This window comes from Glandiceps talaboti, chromosome 23 (genome assembly GCF_964340395.1).
Source record: "Glandiceps talaboti chromosome 23, keGlaTala1.1, whole genome shotgun sequence".
Classification (NCBI taxonomy): Eukaryota; Metazoa; Hemichordata; class Enteropneusta; family Spengelidae; genus Glandiceps; species Glandiceps talaboti.
Genome location: NC_135571.1, coordinates 6,808,987 through 6,833,534, shown reverse-complemented (window position 1 = coordinate 6,833,534; position 24,548 = coordinate 6,808,987). Strand labels below are relative to the sequence as shown.

Genomic DNA, 24,548 nt, shown 5'->3' with positions numbered 1-24,548 from the left:
CATCTGTATTACTTCTTAATTGAGATGATTTTGTTTTAATAAAGTATTCAACTTTTAATTGATTTAAGGTCAAAGGTTAAATGTAAAATGATCGCAATGACCAATGTCGTACCTACCTTTAATATCGTAAAAGTCTACAGACTAACATACGCTTCATTTAATGAAAAGGCGACGGTTTAAACCGTTTATTACCTTTCTATTCAGGAAGATTTGTATCTGGAATTTGTTGCCCTTATAGTTATAATTTTGGTGTCTAAAACAACGCACCTTTTCCTTCCCTTCCCATCGTGACTTGAAGGAATGTCATGTCGTCACACAACGACAAGTACTTTAAAAAGATGGACAGTTGATCGGTAGAATAAACACAGGATTTAGAGACTAGTCTGAGAATCACGAACATGGATATCAAGGCTGCCATGATTTTAATCTAGTTCCTATACGGTATCGTTATGATTTATACCAGTCCTCTCCTCTCCACTCACTGGATTATCTGTTTAGTTAGTGCCGGCTAGAAACCATGTTGGCATCCAGACTATCATGACTTGGAATAAGAATTACTTAATAAAGTGGCGATATCGATGAGGATTGGGTATCTATTTTGGATTTTTAATTTTATAAAACAATTTTATCATAGCTTCCTACTTGGAAAAATCAATATGAAACAACATTGACTAAGTCTGCGTTTGTCACTCAATACATACGGTAATAAGCTAAAAAATGTGTACAAAGTTTGTTATCGTACGTACAATAACAAACATTTTACACATTTATTGATCATTTGCATTCTATTGAGTCACAAAGGAAGACTTGGCATATGTTGTTTCACATTAATTTTTTCAGGTAGGAAGCTATGATAAAATTGTTTTATAAAATAAAATTCCAAAATAAATACCAGATCCTCATCGATATCGCCACTTCAAAAGAGGTCAACAAATTTTCCCCGAGCTTGCCCAACTTTGCTGTGAAATGGCTTCCTCGCAATGTATCATCCAAAATCTGAAGCTAAAACAATAAAATAAACTACAACAACACACCATATACAGAATATTTCATGTCACTTTATTCATACTATCAGATAGGTATCATGGTACACTTACTGGAATAAAAAAAAATCTTCTTGTAAATTTTCACATGCCAGTTCCATTTCTCTAAACATAATCATTTGCTATTCTATAAAAATTTTCCCTTTCCATGAAAATATCACCATGGTAATCTTAGTAAATTTAAATCTTATTTTTCAGTCTTTGTTTATGTCATTATATCTGACATCAAATAATATCCGGATAGCAATATTGGAAAATGGAAAAAAAATAATCAAAATATAAAAATTGTATTTTCATGATTAACGTTGCAATTATCCTGCTGATCATTGCATAATAAAACTAAGTGCACCTGTAATTATAATTAACATGCAAATTTTATGCAAATTAACATTTTAACATATGTATAGTAACATTCTAAATATGTGACATGATAAAGTATACATACAATTTGTCATATTTTGTATTTCACTGATTGGAAAATTGTTTCATAAATGACAAACGGAGTACAAACGTTGACTGATTGGAAAATTGTTTCATAAATGACAAACGTTGGCGTACAAACCGTTGATTAAATTTATCAAATTTGTTTCGATTGCAAATTACATGTAATTTCATCTTTACAAAAAGTGATGGTAAGGAGATATATGATTAAGTACGTGTACATCGTTTTCTTAAAATAACACTAGCTGCAACTGGACTGTTTGTTGAAACTATTTTGTTAGATTTAACAGTTTACTTGTAATATTGTACACCCTGAACATTATTGAATCACCTGTGGGTAAATATTTTTGTGTAGCAGTACACATAGTATGGTGCATTATATCCCAAGAACCTGATTATTGGGTCCGGACCCAAAAATCAGTACCCCCATGAATCACAATTTCAACTTTTTTACTGTACAACCTAGAGATAAAATTGACCTCTGACTGACATGTAAAATGTCTAATTATTGGTATTTTAACAACTTTCTGTGAATACGTTGTTGGTCGTCTGATCGAAAAAATAATACCCCGTTTACAGCTTGTGCTAGGAAAGTTTCCAAAACGACAGTAATGACATTGATAAAGTTGCAACATTTCTTCTGATCAGCAGTTTATAAAATGCAAATAAAATGCAATAAAAACTAAACTTGAACTTGAGTATGACAATACAACATGGTTATATTTTTATATATTACAACTCTCGCTAACAACTTTCTGAGCTCGATAAAAAAATTCTTTCAACTTATTTATTTTCAAACCATCATTCGCTGAACCTTTGAGATTATACTGAGATTAGATGATATTATCACCAGTGATCTCCTTCTGAACCTTTGAGATGATGTACGAGATTCGATGATATCATCACCAGTGATCTCCCTCTGAAATAGTGGTTGAGCTGTATATAATTAATGTACTGTATTTGGATTGTGAGAATTCGTAGGGTGGAAAACAAGTTTTTTGTTGTTGTTTTAGAATGAAGCCACCACTGATCTCCCTCTAAAATAGTGGTAGAACTGTATTTAATGTACTGTATTTGGATGTGGGAATTTACATTGTGAAAACAAGTGTTTTTGTTTGTTTTTTCATGAAACAGAGAAACTGCTTGGAAGCCCTTATTATTTTGACAATCACTGGAAATCAGGTACAACTTTTAATATGACCATTGGAATGTAGCCTAGCAACGAAATTTGAAAATAAAACCTTGATTTTTAAGAAGTTTACTTAGATAGTGTACTACTGTCTTTCTTCCACGTAATTTGCAGGGAAAAGTCCACGATTTCCATTAAAACTTCCCCTCCACCATCCATCATCAACCTGTGAGAAAGAAAATGAGAATTTTTCAGTAACATGAATGTACAGGTATATAGCATCTACAGTGTTTTTGTTAAGGGTGGTACGCAGGTAAAATCTACCTGAGTTCCTCTGTCATTTTACTAGGGTTCCCTACCAGTGTTTTTGTTAAGGGTGGTAAGCAGGTAAAATCTACCTGAGTTCCTCTGTCATTTTACCAGGGTTCCCTACCAGTGTGTTTGTTAAGGGCAGTAAGTAGGTAAAATCTACCTGAGTTCTGCTGTCTTTTTAATACTAGGGTTCTCTACCAGTGTTTTTGTTAAGGGTGGTAAGCAGGTAAAATCTACCTGAGTTCCTCTGTCATTTTACCAGGGTTCCCTACCAGTGTTTTTGTTAGGGGCAGTAAGTAGGTAAAATCTACCTGAGTTCCGCTGTCTTTTTACTAGGGTTCTCTACCAGTGTTTTTGTTAAGGGTGGTAAGCAGGTAAAATCTACCTAAGTTCCCCTGTCATTTTACCAGGGTTCCATACCAGTGTTTTTGTTAGGGGCAGTAAGTTGGTAAAATGTACCTGAGTTCCCCTGTCATTTTACTTGGGTTCTCTACCAGTGTTTTTGTTAAGGGTGGTAAGTAGGTAAAATCTACCTGAGTTCTCTGTCATTTTACCAGGGTTCTCTACCAGTGTTTTTGTTAAGGGTGGTAAGTAGGTAAAATCTACCTGAGTTCCCCTGTCATTTTACTTGGGTTCTCTACCAGTGTTTTTGTTACGGGTGGTAAGTAGGTAAAATCTACCTGAGTTCTCTGTCATTTTACTTGGGTTCTCTACCAGTGTTTTTGCTAAGGACGGTAAGTAGGTAAAATCTACCTGAGTTCCTCTGTCACTTTACTAGGGTTCCCTACCAGTGTTTTTGTTAAGGGTGGTAAGTAGGTAAAATCTACCTGAGTTCCCCTGTCACTTTAATCGGGTTCCCTATCAGTGTTTTTGTTAAGGGTGGTAAGTAGGTAAAATCTACCTGAGTTCCTCTGTCATTTAGGGTTCCTTATCAGTGTTTTTGTTAAGGGTGGTAAGCAGGTAAAATCTACCTGAGTTCCTCTGTCATTTAGGGTTCCTTATCAGTGTTTTTGTTAAGGGTGGTAAGTAGGTAAAATCTACCTGAGTTCCTCTGTCATTTAGGGTTCCTTATCAGTGTTTTTGTTAAGGGTGGTAAGCAGGTAAAATCTACCTGAGTTCCTCTGTCATTTAGGGTTCCTTATCAGTGTTTTTGTTAAGGGTGGTAAGTAGGTAAAATCTACCTGAGTTCCTCTGTCATTTAGGGTTCCTTATCAGTGTTTTTGTTAAGGGTGGTAAGCAGGTAAAATCTACCTGAGTTCCTCTGTCATTTAGGGTTCCTTATCAGTGTTTTTGTTAAGGGTGGTAAGCAGGTAAAATCTACCTGAGTTCCTCTGTCATTTAGGGTTCCTTATCAGTGTTTTTGTTAAGGGTGGTAAGTAGGTAAAATCTACCTGAGTTCCTCTGTCATTTAGGGTTCCTTATCAGTGTTTTTGTTAAGGGTGGTAAGCAGGTAAAATCTACCTACCTACCTACCTACCTACCTACCTACCTACCTATCTACCTACCTTTCTATCTACCTACCTACCTACCTACCTACCTACCTACCTACCTACCTACCTACCTACCTACCTATCTACCTACCTACCTTTTGTACTGTCAAGGATATTGAAATCTGTTAGAAAAGTTTGACTAAATGTTTGTAGTGCAAAAAAAAATAAATATTGACTCACTTTCTCAATGTCTGTGATGATGTCATCAGGGTCAAAGGACAACTCATCTTCATCCGCTATAAAATCAAATATATAGACAGTTGACTGTTAGTTTAATGATACAGTTAAAATGATTGGCTTAGAGTGGTATTAGTAAGTACTAATTTTTCCCATCAACAGTAACATGGTATTTGATTGGTTGACAAGTGGAATAATACTTATGCTTGTAACAATGAATTTTAATTGGCAATGCTCTCCCCACTATAGAGAAAGCATGGTGCAAACACCGTGCTTGCTGTCAAGGCCACCATGCTTGGCAGGTTACTGCCATACTTCAAAAGTGTTCTACCTTCCTTGAGCTTTAGTAATCTTTGAATGACAAAATCATAATAATACTTCACATGATAATCTCAATGTCCATGAGTGTATGTGTTACATATAAACATATCAGAGTATATTCCAGTAATGAAGACATGCATATCATATGCAGATCACTATGCAAACAAATATGCAAATTACCATGTTAATTATATGTAAATTAATATTCAAATTAGCCACCATCCTAGGGAGAACATTTGATTTGCTGAAAGTGGTAAATCAGTTGTTGGTTTTCATATGGTATTTTACACGTTTACACTACTATATTATAATTTTGTAGCTTAGAAAAATCACAGTTTCAACAAACTAACATCGACAAACAGCAAAAAACATCAACAAGACATTGAATTCACACCAACATGTCATTTTCACCAAGTGTGTGATAATATAATCAAATGGTGATACAGTATTCCAGGGTATCTAGAGTTTGGTATTAGTCAACAACATTCAAAATTGAGATCAATGGCTGTGCCAGTTATCGGACTAACATTTGGACAGTTAGCGATGAGGGGAGGTTGGCAATCTGAAACTATGTGACTTACCTGCTTGGTAATCATAAAGTGCTATAGCTGTTATTCCTTGTGATGTCTGTGGTGGGGCATTACTTCCAACCTCTGCATATGTTGAATCTTCTTCCTCTTCTACTGGTACAGCTGAAAGTTGTACAAAAGATGGAATTATTTTGTTTGCTACAATGTGCATATTTTGCTACAAATGTTGACACAATATCATATACCACGTTCACATTACAAGGACCAGAGTCGACTCTAGGTCAACTTACATCATAAAATTGACATGTTCACATTACAAGGACCAGAGTCGACTCTAGGCCAGCTTACGTCATAAAACTGACATGTTCACATTACAAGGACCAGAGTCGACTCTAGGCCAACTGACATCGTAAAACTGAAAAGCCGGTTACTGGGCTGTGTTCAGATTCAGTTTAACAAAAGTGTTACCTGACTTTGACCCACTTAAATCACCACCTTTAACTTATGGATGATTGCAAAGAATTGCATCATCAATTGGGGCCACAGTCAACCTAAATGGATTCACATAGTCAACCTAAGTGCATTCACAGTCAATCTAAATGCATTCACACAGTCAACCTAAATGCATTCACACAGTCAACCTAAATGCATTCACACAGTCAACCTAAATGCATTCACACAGTCAGCCTAAATGGATTCACATAGTCAACCTAAGTGCATTCACAGTCAATCTAAATGCATTCACACAGTCAACCTAAATGCATTCACACAGTCAACCTAAATGCATTCACACAGTCAGCCTAAATGCATTCACACAGTCAGCCTAAATGCATTCACACAGTCAGCCTAAATGCATTCACACAGTCAGCCTAAATGCATTCACACAGTCAACCTAAATGCATTCACACAGTCAGCCTAAATGCATTCACACAGTCAGCCTAAATGCATTCACACAGTCAGCCTAAATGCATTCACACAGTTAGTCTAAATGCATTCACACAGTCAGCCTAAATGCATTCACACAGTCAGCCTAAATGCATTCACACAGTCAGTCTAAATGCATTCACACAGATAATAAAACCCAGCTTAAAAACCATGTCATGATTTCCTTTACTGAGATTAACATGCACCCACACTAATATAGCCTGACTCTTGGCCGACTTAAATTGTTCAAGTTAATTTTGTTAACTTGGGTTACACTAAAGTAGACTCTGAGTTGGTATAAAGTGCAAAGTGTGAACTATGTACCTGATAATTTTTTCTACAAAGTTGTAGCAATGTCTCAATTTTACTAGAATGTCATAAATTTTGTTACAATGTTATAAATTTTGCTACAATATTCAAGATAATGTTAAATGTTACAGTTTATCATGATTTTTAAACTTTTCAAGTTGAGGAAACCATCTTCATATTATCAAAATTTACTCATTATAAAAGTCTAGAAATTTCCAGGAGTTTTTCGAGTTACATGACTGTGTTTATAATTACCTCTAGGTTGCTGTGGTATTTCTTCATAAGTAGTATCTGGCATGACTGGGGGTGGTGCTTGAGTGTCCTCATATGTGTCGGCAGGCTCTTGCGGGTATTCTGGCTCAGGCTGATATTCTGGTTCCGGTTCTGGTTCAGGTTGATATTCCGGCTCTGGCTGATATTCTGGTTCTGGCTGATACTCTGGTTCTGGCTCCGGTTGATATTCCGGCTCTGGCTGATATTCTGGTTCTGGCTGATACTCTGGTTCCGGCTCCGGTTCTGGCTCTGGTTGGTATCTTGGTTGTGGTTCTGGTGGTGCTGCTGACCTTTCTGCTTCTTCTGCTGCTTCTTGTTCTCTTCTCTCCTGAGAATACAATATATTTATTTCACATCACACAAAATCAAAGCACACTTGCCACATAGTGGGTATCACCTTTGTGCAAAGTTTGAAAAAAGAGCTGCTTAAGAAGCAGAGGAATGGCTTGAGGTAACACGTACAGCAATTAACAAACAAACAGATGCAGAGATGGACAAACAGACAGACAGACAGCCAAACAGACAAACTGAACACACAGTAGCCACTGCTACAACCCTCTTTGGATATTTAACAAAGCTAGGAGATATGTGTACCTGTGTTTCAAGTACCTGTGTTTAGAAAGTTCATGTCGTGTTGTAAAATGGTACACAGACACAAAGTTTTCATACACTACATCAGTAAGTTAATGTGTGTATAAGCGTGAGTGTGTGTGCCTCTATGTCAGTCTGAATGTTGCCTAGCTAGCTGTATTGTGGGACACAAAGACTCCTTCGCAAATACACATATACCATACCCTCTCTACTCTCTTTGCTTCTCTATCTCTCTCGGCTTGTTCCTTGGCTTGTCGCCTTGCTCTCTCTTCATCTGCCCTCTTCCTGGCATCCTGAAGTACAAATAACAGAACATTATAGAAATACGAGGACTGAGATGAATATCAATTTATCCAAACAACTGGGAAAAGCAGAGAAAATACACCTATTTATGGCAAGACTCTACTTCATTGACCTCACTCTGTCAGTATTGTCTATAACTGGACGACAAATAATGTCAGTTTTACACATCAACACACACACACACACACACACACACATACGACAAAGATGTGCAGACACTGATACATACATACATACATACATACATACATACATACATACATACATACATACATATTCTTACATAGTATTACATACATACACACACACACACACACACACACACACACACACATTCTGCCATACTTATAACACTAGTTCTATTTTTTTCGTTTTTCTCTTTCTATTTATTGTGCAGTTACACACTAGCACTTTTTTCTTGAATATTTGCATCTAGTGAATAAATCAATTTAATTCATGATCCCCCGAGTGCCTATATTCTTCAATGCTAAACAGCTAACTCTCCAGAACCAATAGTTTATGAATTTTATGACTCCATTTCCTGGAGTGGAATTTCACTTTCAATAACAAAATAAACCACATACCTCTTCTTCCTGCTTAGCAAGATTCTCAAATCTGGACTTCAGATTACCAGCTGATCCCTTTGCTGAAAGATAAACACACAAATAGTACAAAGTACTCTAATGGATAAATTTTTTTGGAATTAGTTTTGAAAATTCACATCGTAGAAGACATCATCTTTTTATCAATGCTAAGGTCAGTCATGGTGTGCCAGTGAACACATGAACTTGATCAAGTTCAATGCTTGATGTTCCTCAACAATAAAGGTAATAACATCATGTAAATTTATTTGGTCAAATCATTATAAAAGAGTGCATGTTTTATGTGTCAAACAAGTTGATCACACCAACATACGTGCAGAGTTCATGAAAAGGTCAAATACTAAATGCCAAAGGTTAGAGTTCATGACCTCTATACTCTTGCCTAAGTCAGATTGTACATGTCAAAGTTTAGAGTTCATGACTTCTATACCCTTGCCTGAGTTCAGATTGTATATGTCAAAGTTCATGACTTACCTCCAGTTGGTCTTGTTCTTTGATAATTGGTTCCTTTCACTGCTTCCATGTCTTCAAAAGTTCCTGCTGAATCATCCTTCCTCTCTTCAACACCAAATTTACCACCAAATCCTTTCTTCATGTCAGTCTGTGAGGGATGTAGTTCTGTTTTAGTTTGGTCTTCATATCTCTGAGCTGATTTGTCCATCCTGTCTGCTTGGACACCATACTTGCCACCAAAGCCAGTGGAATAATCTGAGCAATAGCAATTATAAAATCGTTGTAAGTTTGTGATTGGTCTATGCAAGCTTCTATGAACCAATACCATACGTATTGCTGTAAACAGTAGCGGCCATATTTGTTGGTTGCTTCCTAATGATTAAGACTTGAAAACAAAATGGTAGCATGCTTCATTTCATAGCCTAAATATACGTGACACTTTTTTTTCAATAAACTTGGACTTTGGAATAATCAGAAATGGAAGGTGAACCATATAGAACATAGTATATCAATGTTTGTTTTTTTAATAATGGCCGGTAGCCGGCAAAATGAACCAGTTACTCTGCAATATTTTGCCGGCTACTTTTTCAGGAATTTGTTTACAAATTCTTTATTTCAACTTGTAGTATATGTCCATCATTGGGACGATTTACGAGTCTCATTCTCAGATATTAGGGCCACTTTTCATGCTTCACCACCTACTTTAAAAATAAGCTATAACCCTGATTATTTTGCTATTTGTTGATGGCTGTGACAAATCCAATATGGCCACTAGCAGCGTTACTTGGTATTAGTTCAACTGAAGCGGAAGCTGACAAAGAGAGATTGTGTAGGAATTTGCTGTCAGCTTGTTTGCTGTACTGGTTACTGAACCCAGCAATATAGTCTGAACATTAAAATTGTAAAATGGGTGCAACTTTTATGACTTATTTGGGTTTGCAATAACCATTAATTCATAACATTATCTTGCTACATTAATTCAATACTAAGAATAAAGTAAAAATAACAACAAAATAGCATGCATTAGGACATCGATGTTGGCTAAAATTAGGTAAATTCAAAATCAAAACAGCACTCCAAGTGTCAAAACTATGAAATCTTTTGTTTTTCAAATACGAGTTTATGAAGAACATTATTAATATTAGTACATACATCCTACAATCAGTGACTCAATTAGCATGCTTAATTGAGGTCATTTTCTAAATCTACAAGTCAGATCACTCGATCTGTCATGATCAAATTATTTTCAAATCATTATCAATCATCAAATCATCCCAGAAAGTGACGTTTTCCTGACATGTCTACCTTTCTGTGAATCATGTTGTTGTAGACGTGGCTGGTATTCAAAACCAACGGCAGCTTTATCCTTGCGGTCTGTCTGGACCCCATACTTGCCACCAAAGCCCTTGCTATAGTCTATCACCATGGATACAAGGTATCACCATGGGAACAGGATTGATTACCATGGATACAGGCATTACCAAGAGAATGTGATGGATAGATAGAAAGGGTTATATACATTAAACATTAATGGAAAAAAAGAAACAATGAAGAGAAATTATTATAAAGATTTGAAAGTGAAAACAACCTTGCATCATTACAGATTCTAAAAATTTTAAATGAACTGTTTTGACAGGCTTTTCCTCATGAAATAAAAAATTGTGACATACAATTTCTCTATCATCTTTCAAAATCGTTTTGATATACACATATCAATTTGAAATTTCAATCAATAAAGGTTCTTTTTCTTGGTTCTTTTAAAAATTGCATATGAAAAGTTTCTCATACCATTTTAAGAACAGAAGCACTTTCAGATTTTATCTTGCAGTAAACAAGTACATAATCAGCTTGATAGTGATGTGAACTTCAGCACAAGTGGATTGATTCAAACTTTTATCAAAGTGGCCATATGGATGAGGATTGGGTAGTTATTTTGGATTTTTCATTTATAAAGAAATTTTTTATCGTGGTGTCCTACTTGAAAAATCAGTGTGAAACTAAATAGACTAAGTCTGTGTCATTCTCTCAAACCAGAGCTGCTCTTTTTTCCGCTAACTTCGAAATAATTCTGGTAGGGCACGTACTGAATGGTGTCGTAAAAGAGGCTGTGGTTTGCCAAGATGAGTCTGTGTTTGTAACTCAAAACATTGCAAAAGCTAAAAATGTGTAAATTGTTTGTTGTTGAACGTACAATAACAAAGATTTTACACATTTATTAATCTTTTACAATGTATTGAGTTACAACACACACTTGGCATATGTTGTTTCAAATTGATTTTTTTTAAGTAGGAAGCCATGATAAAATTGTTTATAAATGAAAAATCCAAAATAAATACCCAATCCTCATCGATATCGCCACTTTAAAGTTTCTACTTTTATACAACATACTGATGAATCATAAATGATGCAAGTACTGAAAAGATATTAGTACATTATAATTACAAAGAAAAAAGATAAAATCATTCAATTATTAGAAATCATAGGAAAAACGAGGTCTATACATGAATAAAGATTTAGAAATCTTTAAGATTATGTATTCCACTATTAACATTTTTAACATTTCTTAACCACCAGTATAAATAAAGATAATATATATCATATATAATATTCCCATTTACACAGATATATAATATCTAGGAGAAAACAGAGAGATACTTAACAAAAATTCACAAATTTTAATATATGTATGTTGTTATTTGTAAAATTGAAAGATAAATGCATTAAAATGAATAGACTTTTGAATACACTATGAGTTGCCCTTTCTTGCTATCATTTTCAAAAGACAAAATGACACCAACAAGATCAGATATTCTATAGTACATCCCTAACTGTTGAGAAATGGAATAACCCATAGTAGCAATCATGCTTGGATCATACCAAAGTAGTAGAAAGCTCAGGTGTGAAATAGAGAACAGAAGAGAATGAGAGATGACAAGATTCTAGTAAGTGATAAGAGTTCAAAGGTGAGAGTACTCCCTAAAAATCTGCATAGTATGTTACCATAGTAACATGTACATTAATCAATGTAAAGTTAAATGAACACTAAATCTCAAGTTTGACATATTTGTAATTTACATGTACAAAGGTATACTCTCTATAGTACCATCTTTTCCAGGTTTCAAAATATGTGGCTAGGTAAAGAACTGCAAAAGTAAGGAGTAAAACAGTCCTGATCAATATCAATCCTGATATTTCGAATTAATCAAAGGGTAAGGCAAGATTTACTCGACAAATACCTGTGAACTAAAATAGAATGCTGCACTGCAAGTTGAAATATATATGGTTTGGTAAGCAGGTTAGTTACAATACCTTACCTTTTTGTGATTCATGTTTTTGTAATTTTTCTTGGTACTCGTACCCAACAGCTGATTTATCCTGGCTATCTTTCTGTACACCATATTTACCACCGAATCCTTTGGCATAATCTTTCTGAGATTCATGCTTCTGCAATTTCTCTTGGTATTCATAGCCTACTGCAGCCTGGGTATCAAAAAGAGGCAAATCAAAGTTAGTGAAATTCTGATGTTTCAATACATCATACGGCCCAATAAAAAAAATTGTGCGGTTCCGATTACGCTAAATATTAGAATAGGTGGGGTAGGTTGATTTTTTATCTTATTTTATTATATATATTTTTCTGAGTTAGTGTCTAGTTCAGGTTTTCCATTGTTTTCCAAATGGTCTCTGTGTTTATTTCTTCTTATCAGATGTACAGCCATTACAGATTGGAAGAATAGTTTTATATTGTCTTTTTAAGTTGATGTCCGTTTCTGCACCCACTATTTCTTCCGAGATGTCACGATTTTCGCGATTTTATTATTATTTTTCTTGAATACATAAAAAAAAGTTTAGGGTCAGCAGTGAATAGCTAGGTGAGGTTGGGTAACCGAAACTAAACAATTATTTTATTTTGGCCTAATGTACATGTATCTACGTTCAGGCTGTCTACATCTGGGCAACCATCATTGAACAGAGACAGAGGGCAATATAAACTTCCAGGCACCTATGACCCGTTAATTAAGTTCACATGTCCATTGGGTTGTCGGTGGCAGAGTGTTTAAACCACTTGCCTCTTACCACTGTGGTCAGGGTTTGAACCCATTCAGGGTTTGATTAAATTTACCACACTGTAAGTGAGAAGCGAGTCATTCAGTTTGACTCTACCGAACAACACAGGTTTTCCTCTGGGACTCCAGTTTCCTCCTGCATTAACACTGAACCCATGAGGGATGGTCCTCACTGGACTTCTTGGGAGATAAGTGTTTATATACTTAAAGAATGATCCAGTATAAATAAAGATTATTATTACATACCTTGTCCTGCCTGTCTTTCTGTACTCCATACTTGCCACCAAATCCAGCCGTGTAATCTAAAAATACAAGACAAATACATGACGTGTAAATACAACGAGTAACACTGAAGTAAAGCACTTTCTCTATGTGCTACTCTCATTTATAGCATTCATATCAAGTGTAAAAATATACTGTTTCAATTGGTTTATTTAGAAGCCGAGCATGTGGCCTTCCTAAAGTGGTCAACTAGCAAATGAAACATTATACTTTTACACTTGAAATGGATGCTATAAATGATTGTGGTACATACAGAAAATGCTTTACTTTGGTGTTATAGGTTGTAAGGATGCTATAAATGATTGTGGTACATACAGAAAACACTTTACTTTGGTGTTATGGGTTGTATGGATGCTATAAATGATTGTGGTACATACAGAAAATGTTTTACTTTGGTGTTATGGGTTGTAAGGATGCTATAAATGATTGTGGTACATACAGAAAATGCTTTACTTTGGTGTTATGGGTTGTATGGATGCTATAAATGATTGTGGTACATACAGAAAATGCTTTACTTTGGTGTTATGGGTTGTATGGATGCTATAAATGATTGTGGTACATACAGAAAATGCTTTACTTTGGTGTGGGTTGTATGGATGCTATAAACGATTGTGGTACATACAGAAAACGCTTTACTTTGGTATTATGGGTTGTATGGATGCTATAAACGATTGTGGTACATACAGAAAACACTTTACTTTGGTATTATGGGTTGTATGGATGCTATAAACGATTGTGGTACATACAGAAAACACTTTACTTTGGTATTATGGGTTGTATGGATGCTATAAACGATTGTGGTACATACAGAAAACACTTTACTTTGGTATTATGGGTTGTATGGATGCTATAAATGATTGTGGTACATACAGAAAATGTTTTACTTTGGTGTTATGGGTTGTATGGATGCTATAAATGATTGTGGTACATACAGAAAATGTTTTACTTTGGTGTTATGGGTTGTATGGATGCTATAAATGATTGTGGTACATACAGAAAATGCTTTACTTTGATGTTATGGGTTGTATGGATGCTATTGTGGTACATACAGAAAATGCTTTACTTTGGTGTTATGGGTTGTATGGATGCTATTGTGGTACATACAGAAAATGTTTTACTTTGGTGTTATGGGTTGTATGGATGCTATAAATGATTGTGGTACATACAGAAAATGCTTTACTTTGGTGTTATGAGTTGTAAGGATGCTATAAATGATTGTGGTACATACAGAAAATGTTTTACTTTGGTGTTATGAGTTGTAAGGATGCTATAAATGATTGTGGTACATACAGAAAATGTTTTACTTTGGTGTTATGGGTTGTATGGATGCTATAAATGATTGTGGTACATACAGAAAATGCTTTACTTTGGTGTTATGGGTTGTAAGGATGCTATAAACGATTGTGGTACATACAGAAAATGCTTTACTTTGGTGTTATGGGTTGTACTTGATATGGATGCTATAAATGATTGTGGTACATACAGAAAATGCTTTACTTTGGTGTTATGGGTTGTACACGTGATATGAATGCTATACAAAAATGTAAATGATTGTGGTACATACAGAAAATGCTTTACTTTGGTGTTATGGGTTGTACACTTGATATGAATGCTATAAACGATTGTGGTACATACAGAAAATGCTTTACTTTGGTGTTGTGGGTTGTACTTGATATGGATGTTATAAATGATTGTGGTACATACAGAAAATGCTTTACTTTGGTGTTATGGGTAGTACTTGATATGGATGCTATAAATGATTGTGGTACATACAGAAAATGCTTTACTTTGGTGTTATGGGTTGTACTTGATATGGATGTTATAAATGATTGTGGTACATACAGAAAATGCTTTACTTTGGTGTTATGGGTAGTACTTGATATGGATGCTATAAATGATTGTGGTACATACAGAAAATGCTTTACTTTGGTGTTATGGGTTGTACTTGATATGGATGTTATAAATGATTGTGGTACATACAGAAAATGCTTTACTTTGGTGTTATGGGTAGTACTTGATATGGATGCTATAAATGATTGTGGTACATACAGAAAATGCTTTACTTTGGTGTTATGGGTTGTATGGATGCTATAAACGATTGTGGTACATACAGAAAATGCTTTACTTTGGTGTTATGGGTTGTATGTCTTTTCAAATAAAACACTTGTATTAAGGAAATTTCTTACCTTTTTGTGATTCATGTTTTTGTAATTTTTCTTGGTACTCATACCCAACAGCTGATTTATCCTGGCCACCTTTCTGTACACCATATTTACCACCGAATCCTTTGGCGTAATCTTTCTGAGATTCATGCTTGTTAAGTTTGGCTTGATAGTCATGGCCAACAGCAGACTGAATAAAAAAATCAAAATAATGTCAGTTTTCAAATAGCCATCACATGTATGTTTGAGATAATGCAATATTTGGCATAGCAGTATAGATTTTGATGATATGTTTTGGAGTCAAGCATACCAATTGTGGTTGGGGGGGGGGGGGGGAGACATCTCAATAGGCAATTGTATGGGGAAGCTCCTTGCAGACCTTCACAGCAACACTATTGTCATACCAACTTTTATGAAGAAATAATGCCAATGGCAATGTGCACATTCAACTGAAATCCCATATCTGACATACACATGCAGTGAGGTAAGCACATTTAAAACGTGAAATCACCCCTACAAGAAAATGGAACATCCCCTAAACTTTGGCCAAGTGATTATGAAACACTGTTGTTACATTGGTTGTGGTATTGTTTTGGAATCCTGTGTAACATGAGAGGCACACATGGTTACAAAAAATTAGAATAGTGAAGGAATACTCTTTAACCATTGACCACGCCAGAGAAAAACTTGAAAAGTATATGATTTGTCACTCCGGAGGGCAGGACCCCTTTTTGCAATTGCATGCACCCTCCCTGTACTGCCACCTCTGGCAATCATCCCAAAGATCACACCAACAAACAATTTGCAAACACACCTTGTCCATTCTGTCTTGTTGCACACCAAATTCTCCACCATAACCTTCTGATGCTTTAGGACCTGCGTCAAACTCTGCTTTCTTCCTGTCAGCATCATCTGACTTGACATTCTCTCGGAGAGCATTAATACTGTTAAAGTAACATAGATATATGATATTCAGATCTAACTAGCCAATAGGGTAAGTGTATATGAAACATGTGATCCAAACAACCAATAATATACAATGTATATGCATTTATATAATGTGATTTAACAAATCTCCATATTTGGCAATTGCTTAATAAATCATGTGATATAACTAGCCAATAGGGCAAGAGTATCTGAAGCATGTGACCTACCCCACCAATAATGAATGCCTGATATATAGTACACATAATTGTAAAAGCCTTAACTCAAAACATCAGCCAGTTTACTACTTTCCAGGGACTATATTATCCATAATTTGTTCATCCTTGGCAAATGAAGCATATGTGTTTTAAACCATGTGATCTAAACAACCAATGATACATATGTGTTTGTACCATGTGATGTCAAAATTGCCCATATTTGGCACTTACTGAAAATATGTAATATAACTAGCCAATAGGGCATGAGCACTGATACCATGTGATATCAAAATTGTACATATTTGGCACTTACTTAACTGAACCCTGACGTCCAGATCCTTCTACAGATTTGGAACCCCATCTCTGTTCTTGTTCCGTCAAGTCATTCTGGGAAAAAAAGACGACAAATTAATGAGTCACTCTGGTTGGACTAAAATACATGTACATATAGATGGTGGAAAGATCAAAACACATAACCATCTATAAATAACCAATGTCTAGATACTAGAGGCTATTTCTAAAAAAATCATCGCCTACAATGCTTGAGGGTAATAATAATTGTAGTTTCTATAATGGTTGTATCAAATTGACGCTACAAAGTCCTTTCACACAACTTCTGATTTTACAGACAGAAAGAAATATGAGATATGATTACCTGAAAATATAAATGGGGGTGGGTGGGGGTTGGGGTGGGGGAGGGGGTGTTTTCACAGCCGTTTGTCTGTCTGTTAGTGTGATAGAAGGATATCTCAAACATAGGGGTGGATTCAGACAGAATGGCACTTTGTGAAAAGATATCCCATTTTAACTTAAGACAACTGATTAGATTTTGGCGTGATCTGATTGTGGATCTGGATTTTTGTGATGATTTGGTGTAGCCATATCATTATTATGGATAAAATGATGTAGGCTTCATGTTTCATTCATGTAACTTGACATTTATTACACACCCTCAGACAACTTCTAATGCAAAACAAACAATCACATAGGTGCTGTGCATAGTGGGGATGTAGAAGTAGGCAAGTTGAAATGTTGATTATCAGTTAGAAAATAAACAATTGCAGCCATTAAAATCAAGTCCATACATTTATGTACTGTTTTCATTAGAAGCCAGTTTTTACTGCACTGTGAAAGAATAGCAATGTTTATCTGCATTCAATGTGATTGGGCAAAGGATCCTGCTTGAGTTTGTTGTGGTCTGTTATTGCTACCATAGTCTAGAGTTGAAATATATCTATCTTTGTGTCAAAAACGTAATGTCCCATGAGTGATACACCAAGCCTACATCATTTTAGCTGTAGTGTCCCACGAGTGAAACACCAAGCCTACATCATTTTAGCTGTAATGTCCCATGAGTGAAACACCAAGCCTACATCATTTTAGCTGTAATGTCCCACGAGTGAAACACCAAGCCTACATCATTTTAGCTGTAATGTCCCATGAGTGATACACCAAGCCTACATCATTTTAGCTGTAATGTCCAATGAGTGAAACACCAAGCCAACATCATTTTAGCTGTAATGTCCCATGAGTGAAACACCAAGCCTACATCATTTTAGCTGTAATGTCCAATGAGTGAAACACCAAACCTTCATACATTGTACATCATTAAACAGCTGTAAGATCAGTCATAGAACTCTATATCTGTAGTGTTTGCAGAGGTACATGTAGTACGCTCTACACTACATGTAAGTGCCCTCTACATGTACATTTGTACTTCTAATCTTTGAATGTAAAAACTCAACGATTCTGTACTTACCACAAAGTCTGGGTCAGTTTCCCAGTCATCATCATCAGCTGTGTCTGCTACTTTGATGTTGTGTGCAGCTGAAGCTTTCCACATCTTGATCTAATTGTGTTAGTCTAGGTACAGTATACGTGACACACCAACTGTAATTAATATAAATTATAAGAATGAGTAATTATCTACATTTCATTGCTATCTGTTTGGTATGCGAATAAATTTGTCAAGTGTAGTTGCCACCATGCTCATTCATGATTGGTCAATGGACTGTATGATAACAGGTACAATGTATGTACATGTATACAAAGGGTGTCGAGAGGCCAGTGTTTTCAATCTCGGTTACTAACACCCACCATCAGAAATTTTAAAAAATAATAATGATAATGATAATAATAGTTCCCTTCCTTTTCAGACAGACCTTCAGGATTTAAATTTTTTAACATCGGTACCATTTCATGATTCATATTTTTTTTCCTGTTTAGCCTATTTTGCTCCGACTCTGATAACTTCATCAAGAAGATTGTAGTGCATTGCTAAACTGAAACAACTCTGAATTGCACTATTTATGAAATGTAAGGGGGTGGGGGGGGGGGGGGAGGGGCTAAATAAATTTGCAAGTTTATTTCATTGTACATGTATGTTTGAATTTGAATGCTATGAAATTAATTTAGAATAGGTTGATTGATTGATTGATTGATTAGACTGTATTGTAAGTTACATTGTGATGGGAAACCCTCACACATTGATTAACACCTTTCACAGAGACAGTAGGCCTGTATTACCGGATACGGGTATTCCGGACCAAGGTTGTACATGTTCATGTACATGTACATTGTATGGTGTAAGGGTACAACTTTAGGCTTGAACTTGAAGTTAAAGGCTCGGCACCCATGTAACATGTTTATTGCAAACAGGGAGAACCGTTAGTCTTAGAATGAAAGACATAACAGTGAATTTCCCAATACCGTGCAGCTTTTTCTGTTTGATACAACCACGCAGAAACTAACAAGTAACTGCACACGACACTTCAATATAGCAAGATTGCATTTTTTGCTACATTTAGTCTAAACAGAATAAACCATTTAATTATTTGAATGTATTGCAACCCCATGCAGACATAATTGTTTCTTTTGCATTAGAAGATGTCTGTATTAAATGTCATGTTACATGTACATGAGTGAAACACCAAGCCTACATCATTTTAGCTGTATTACGGTAAATGTCATGTTACATGAATGAAACACCAAGACTACATCATTTTAACTGTATTATATGTCACGTTACATGAGTGAAACACCAAGCCTACATCATGTTAGCTGTATTAAATGTCACGTTATATGAATGAAACACCAAGCCTACATCATGTTAGCTGTAATAAACAGCATTAAAATGAACCATTTCCTGATCACAAACAGCTAGATTTCTTTATGTGTAATTTGTAAAGCATTTTACACAATACAAATTACAATGTAAAGCGGTGTTGTGTTGAGGACCCTGGGTGAACAGTACACAGTAATATATTATGTAGGCCTGTTTTCATGATTGGCTGCACATCTAGGGTCACTGAGGTCATATCAAGTGACAGCTACATTGTATTATAATATCTGTATACACTGACAGGAATTGATTTCCTTACAAACAACAACAACATATACAGAAACTTTTAAGAATCTAACAAACAAATCGATTAACTCAGCTAAGTTTATCCAAAACCATACCCTGTAAATCAGCAAATATACATGTGTACAATCATGATGAACATACTACTGAACCAGAAAGACTGCAGAGTTTCAATTAGGCCTCAAAATTTTTTTTTCACGCCGACCCTCAACTTTTTTTTTTACATATTCAAGAAAACTTTATATAAGTGCAAAAATTGTGAAGTCTTGCCAGAAATAGTGAATGTGGAAACTGACATCAACTTAAAAAGACAATATCAAACTGTTCTTCCAATCTGTAATGGCTGTACATATGATGGAAAGAAACCAACAACCCAGAGACTACATTTGTATATGGAAAACAGTGGAAAACATAACTACCTTAAACACTCACATATGAAATTTTTTTCTTTAAAAATCTACCTTCCCCACCTATTCTAAAATTGAGTGAAATTGGAACCACACAATTTGTTTTATAAGGCCTTAAGCATGATAAAGGCATTGAAAGTGTTCGAGCACAAGAAACGTTATATTGTATCTCACTGAGAACACAAATACACAGTATTGTGTTCAAATCTTACTTGGTTTACCCGACAGTGATGTTGATTTGTGTTCACAGTGAAATAAAATGCATCAGTTTACTGTTCGCACATGTGAGCTTACAGTGTAGGCAAAATGGCTCTGTCTTCTTGGGCTATTGGAGTGCATATGAGCATACGCAGACACTATATTTTATGTGTAAATTTATTTGAAAATGCGTAAAATATGCAAGATTTGATGCAACACAGTGTTCTCTCAACTATAGAGAAAGCACCGTCTAGGCCACCATGCTTGGCAGGTTTCCACCATGCTTCAAAAGTGTTGTACCAGCCTTGGGTTTTAGTAATTTTTGAATGACAAACTCATAATAATAATACTTTCACAAGAGAGAAATGGCTGATCCCCAATGTCCATGTGTGTATGTGTTAAATATAAATATACCAGAGTATGTTCCAGTGTTGAAGGCATGCACATAACATGCTGATCACTACATGTATGCAAACCAATATGCAAATTACCATGTTATTTATATGTAATTGATATGCAAATTAGCCATCATCCATGCAATCTATCCTGGGCAGAACACTGAAATAGAATGTCAGTTTATCTGCTGGCAAGCTATCAGTTCCTGTAACTTTGTTTGTGTAATTATACCAAAGCAAATAATAAAAAACATAATGCCACCTAACTATAAGTCTAGTGTCTCTGATTTGGTAGATTATGAACTTACACAGTGTTTGGAAATGGTTTAGTAAATTTCTACCTGAGTTCTCTGGGTAGCTTACAATGGCTGCCTACCCCTGTACCTATGAGGCTGAGATGTAGCCCAAACAATTGGCCACTATCTACCCAGTAAAACAATGTTTTTAAAATAAGGCATTTTAGTGTAAGTTGTGAGCACAATAGCCATTGTTTATGATATAACAAACTACATGTATATGATACAATGGACAAGGTGAGTATGAAGCATTGATCATTTGTTCTCTGACTGTTTTGTACCAAAACGATCGATCTACAGAAGAATAGACCCTGAGCAAGCTGACCAGAGGATCTGTAGGTAAAAATGTCAGTTTACTCACAAGGCCATACAGTAAATATTTGTCATAATTTATTCAAAGCTACAGACAAACGATGACTGTCTATCATTCGTAATATTCTGTCTGTTGACTATTTTCATCCATTGCGTACAGAGATGTTTGTTTTCTTTCAGCAGCTCAGCTGGTAAAGTCAGAAGTTCAGCTTGTCAATGGATATCACGCCGATCGAAGGCGGAAGTCGATCGTGAACGAACTAACTGTGTGCCACAATCGACCAAGCCAAGGACAGGGATCATGGTCAGACATACATGTTCTAAAATAAATGTCGCGATATCTCAAAGGTGTGCCTTACGTTTGGAAAGTAGCAATGGACTCAAATACATCACACATTTTTTGCAAATAGTCAGTGGGAAGTACACATTGAACGTATCGAAGTTTCACTACGTAGCAAATATTAAACGGAAGAGAAAACGCCTCTGTACACTGCAAGGACTTGGCAGAAACACAATCATGACAAACGGGCTACTGGTTTTCTTGCTTTTTAAGCTTGTTTATGAAAAGTAGCCACCTATCATAACATGCTTCAAGTGAAATCAGAAACAGAGATTTAAGAATGCAACACACAGCAACTTCCTCGTTTGCGTTGTTCGGATCGGACTAGTGGTGCACCGTCCGCCCACACTGACACAAGCTAACTAAATGGAATATGCATGAACGTCACCTGTGACGCTGTGTACGTTCAATGTACGTCGGTTTGGGAACACCTTCTCACCCATCGTACACCTCCACGGCATTTGTGTTGGGACTAGGGTACCTTCCATGAATTAAATTTGAACAAAATCTTACCTTATTTACGGGGAAACTTTGCAAGACTTCGTGACCTGTGTAAACTCAGTCACTTCCTGTTTAAATGGGAGATTAACTTCCGCATTAGGGTTTTTATTTTGTGACGCATGTTCGAAATATTTATTCCACAGTGATATATCACAAACTTTATTTTAAAAATATGAATATTTTATTTTGAAATATTTTCAAGGATAAAAAAATACATCAAATTAATGAAAAGGGGTTTATTTGCATCAGATTGGACGTATGGTGTTCTAGAAATACAATTATTAGTCATTTGTTGTACCTGTTATTATCGTTAGAGGGCGCTAAACCAATGCGCAGCAAAAGTTTCTGGTGCACCAACGTGGCCAATCTGCTCGATGTTAGGATTTTTGAAAATGAAAAAGCAAACAGTCTTACGTGTGTATATTGTTTTTTTTTAATCTTGATGTCAGTTTACACATCCACTATTTCTTGCGAGATTTCACAGTTTTCGCTATTTTATTAGTTTTTTCTTGAATACGGCGTGAAAAACTAGGTGGGGTTCAGTCACCGGAACCAAACATTTTTTAGGCCTCATGATCAATAGTTCTTTTGTCTTTAGTCTTACGTCAGCTGAACATAGCTTGTTTTCATACAAAGACTTAATTTATGGTTTGGCCTAAAAAAAATTGGTTGCGGTTACCCGACCCCACCTAGTTTTGCACTGCCGACCCTAAACTTTTTTTTACGTATTTGAGAAAAAAATAATACAATCACGAAAGTTGAAATAGTGGGTGCGGAAAACTGACATCAACTTAAAAAGACAATATAAAACTGTTTTCTAAACTGTAATGGCTGTACATCTGATGGGAAGAAACCAATAATACAGAGACCATATGGAAAACAATGGAAAACGTAACTACCTGAACTATACATTCACACACACACACACACACACACACACACACACACACACACACTCACACTCACACACACACACACACACACACACACACACAAACATACACATACACATACACACATATAAAATAAAACTTGTACTTACCTTTTCTAAAATTGAGCGTAATTGGAACCACATTTTTTTGTCTTTAGTCTTGTGTCAGTTGAACTTGGTTTGTTTTCAAACAAAGAGTTAATTTATTGGTATCAATTTATTTTCTACTTATCAGTTGGATTCGTGACATTTAGTGAAAACAATAGGAATCCATATTGTATCAGCTGTCCCAGGTCAAAACAAGAACTTAACAATTATGAAAACAGTGGATTTCAGATTACTGCAGAGGTTGGTTTTCAGTATTTTTTTTTGGAACTATTTTGATATTTATGGTTGAAACAGTATATGTGTCATCGGATCAATGAAAATAAGTCAACAATAGTACAACTGCTAGACATCAGACTGTGGACAAACGGACCTGTTCGTAACAGAGAAAGTAAACAACTAAATTGGATTAATAACATTTGGCACACTGTTGGATGTATAGAGCCACCAAATGCTTTGGAATAAACTTTCTGCGACTCATGTTGCTGTAATATTTCTTGGCGCTCGTACCCTAAATGTACCGCAGTATCGTTCTCAAAACAGAAACATCAAAATTGGTAGCATAATTAAATGAGACAGCCACTCAATGAAATACAGATGTTTTCATAAAATTTGGGTTCTGGAGAGCCACTTCAAGATTGAACATTCCCTCGGTTGCCAAGAACCAAACTCTTTTTCACCTTTATTGTCCACTCAGAACCGCAGTGCCTCATGGGTATTGGCAGACGTGAATATTTATTAGAAACAGACTGAATATTCCTGACGTCTGAGCGATTATTTCTTTCGAATAGTCATAAATATCAAGTGTGCACTTAATAAATATTCATCAGTGTATGCTAAGACCCATGACCTCGAGGCAATGATGACATTTTAGTGAGATCTGATTCCGGATCTGGATTTTTTTTGAAATTTGTGAAGCCATATCAACAGTATATGTAAACAGTAATGTACTTGGAGTCCCTTGATTACCCATGACGCACTGCACTGGGAAGGATTGGGTTCAATTAATTTAAACTGAAAATTAAACAATGTTGTCTGCATGCACACACACGCCCTCGCGCGCTCACAATACTTGGAGTCCTATTCAAGTTTTCATCGTCTTTATTTTACACCAAAATGGAAATAACTTTTACAACAATAAATACAAA

At 35.7% G+C, this 24,548-nt stretch overlaps 1 protein-coding gene across 3 annotated transcripts; it reads right to left on the bottom strand.

The window, feature by feature from the left end:
* Positions 1-1,051: 1,051 nt before the first annotated feature.
* Positions 1,052-22,442, bottom strand: LOC144453005 (uncharacterized). Of its 3 annotated transcripts, XM_078144259.1 has the most exons (15): positions 22,377-22,442; positions 18,311-18,441; positions 16,865-16,938; positions 16,224-16,353; positions 15,434-15,599; positions 13,212-13,267; positions 12,213-12,378; positions 10,204-10,314; positions 8,920-9,153; positions 8,428-8,489; positions 7,744-7,833; positions 6,932-7,277; positions 5,495-5,605; positions 4,596-4,651; positions 1,052-2,839 (listed from the first exon to the last, which is right to left on the bottom strand). In XM_078144259.1, exons 2-15 carry the CDS (start codon positions 18,392-18,394, stop codon positions 2,759-2,761), a joined length of 1,767 nt encoding a protein of 588 aa, XP_078000385.1. In that variant the 5' UTR covers positions 18,395-18,441; positions 22,377-22,442; the 3' UTR covers positions 1,052-2,758. The 3 variants fall into 3 exon arrangements, with proteins under 3 accessions (XP_078000385.1, XP_078000386.1, XP_078000387.1); XM_078144260.1 differs by lacking the exon at positions 10,204-10,314; XM_078144261.1 differs by lacking the exons at positions 12,213-12,378; positions 13,212-13,267.
* Between the last annotated feature and the right edge of the window lie 2,106 nt (positions 22,443-24,548).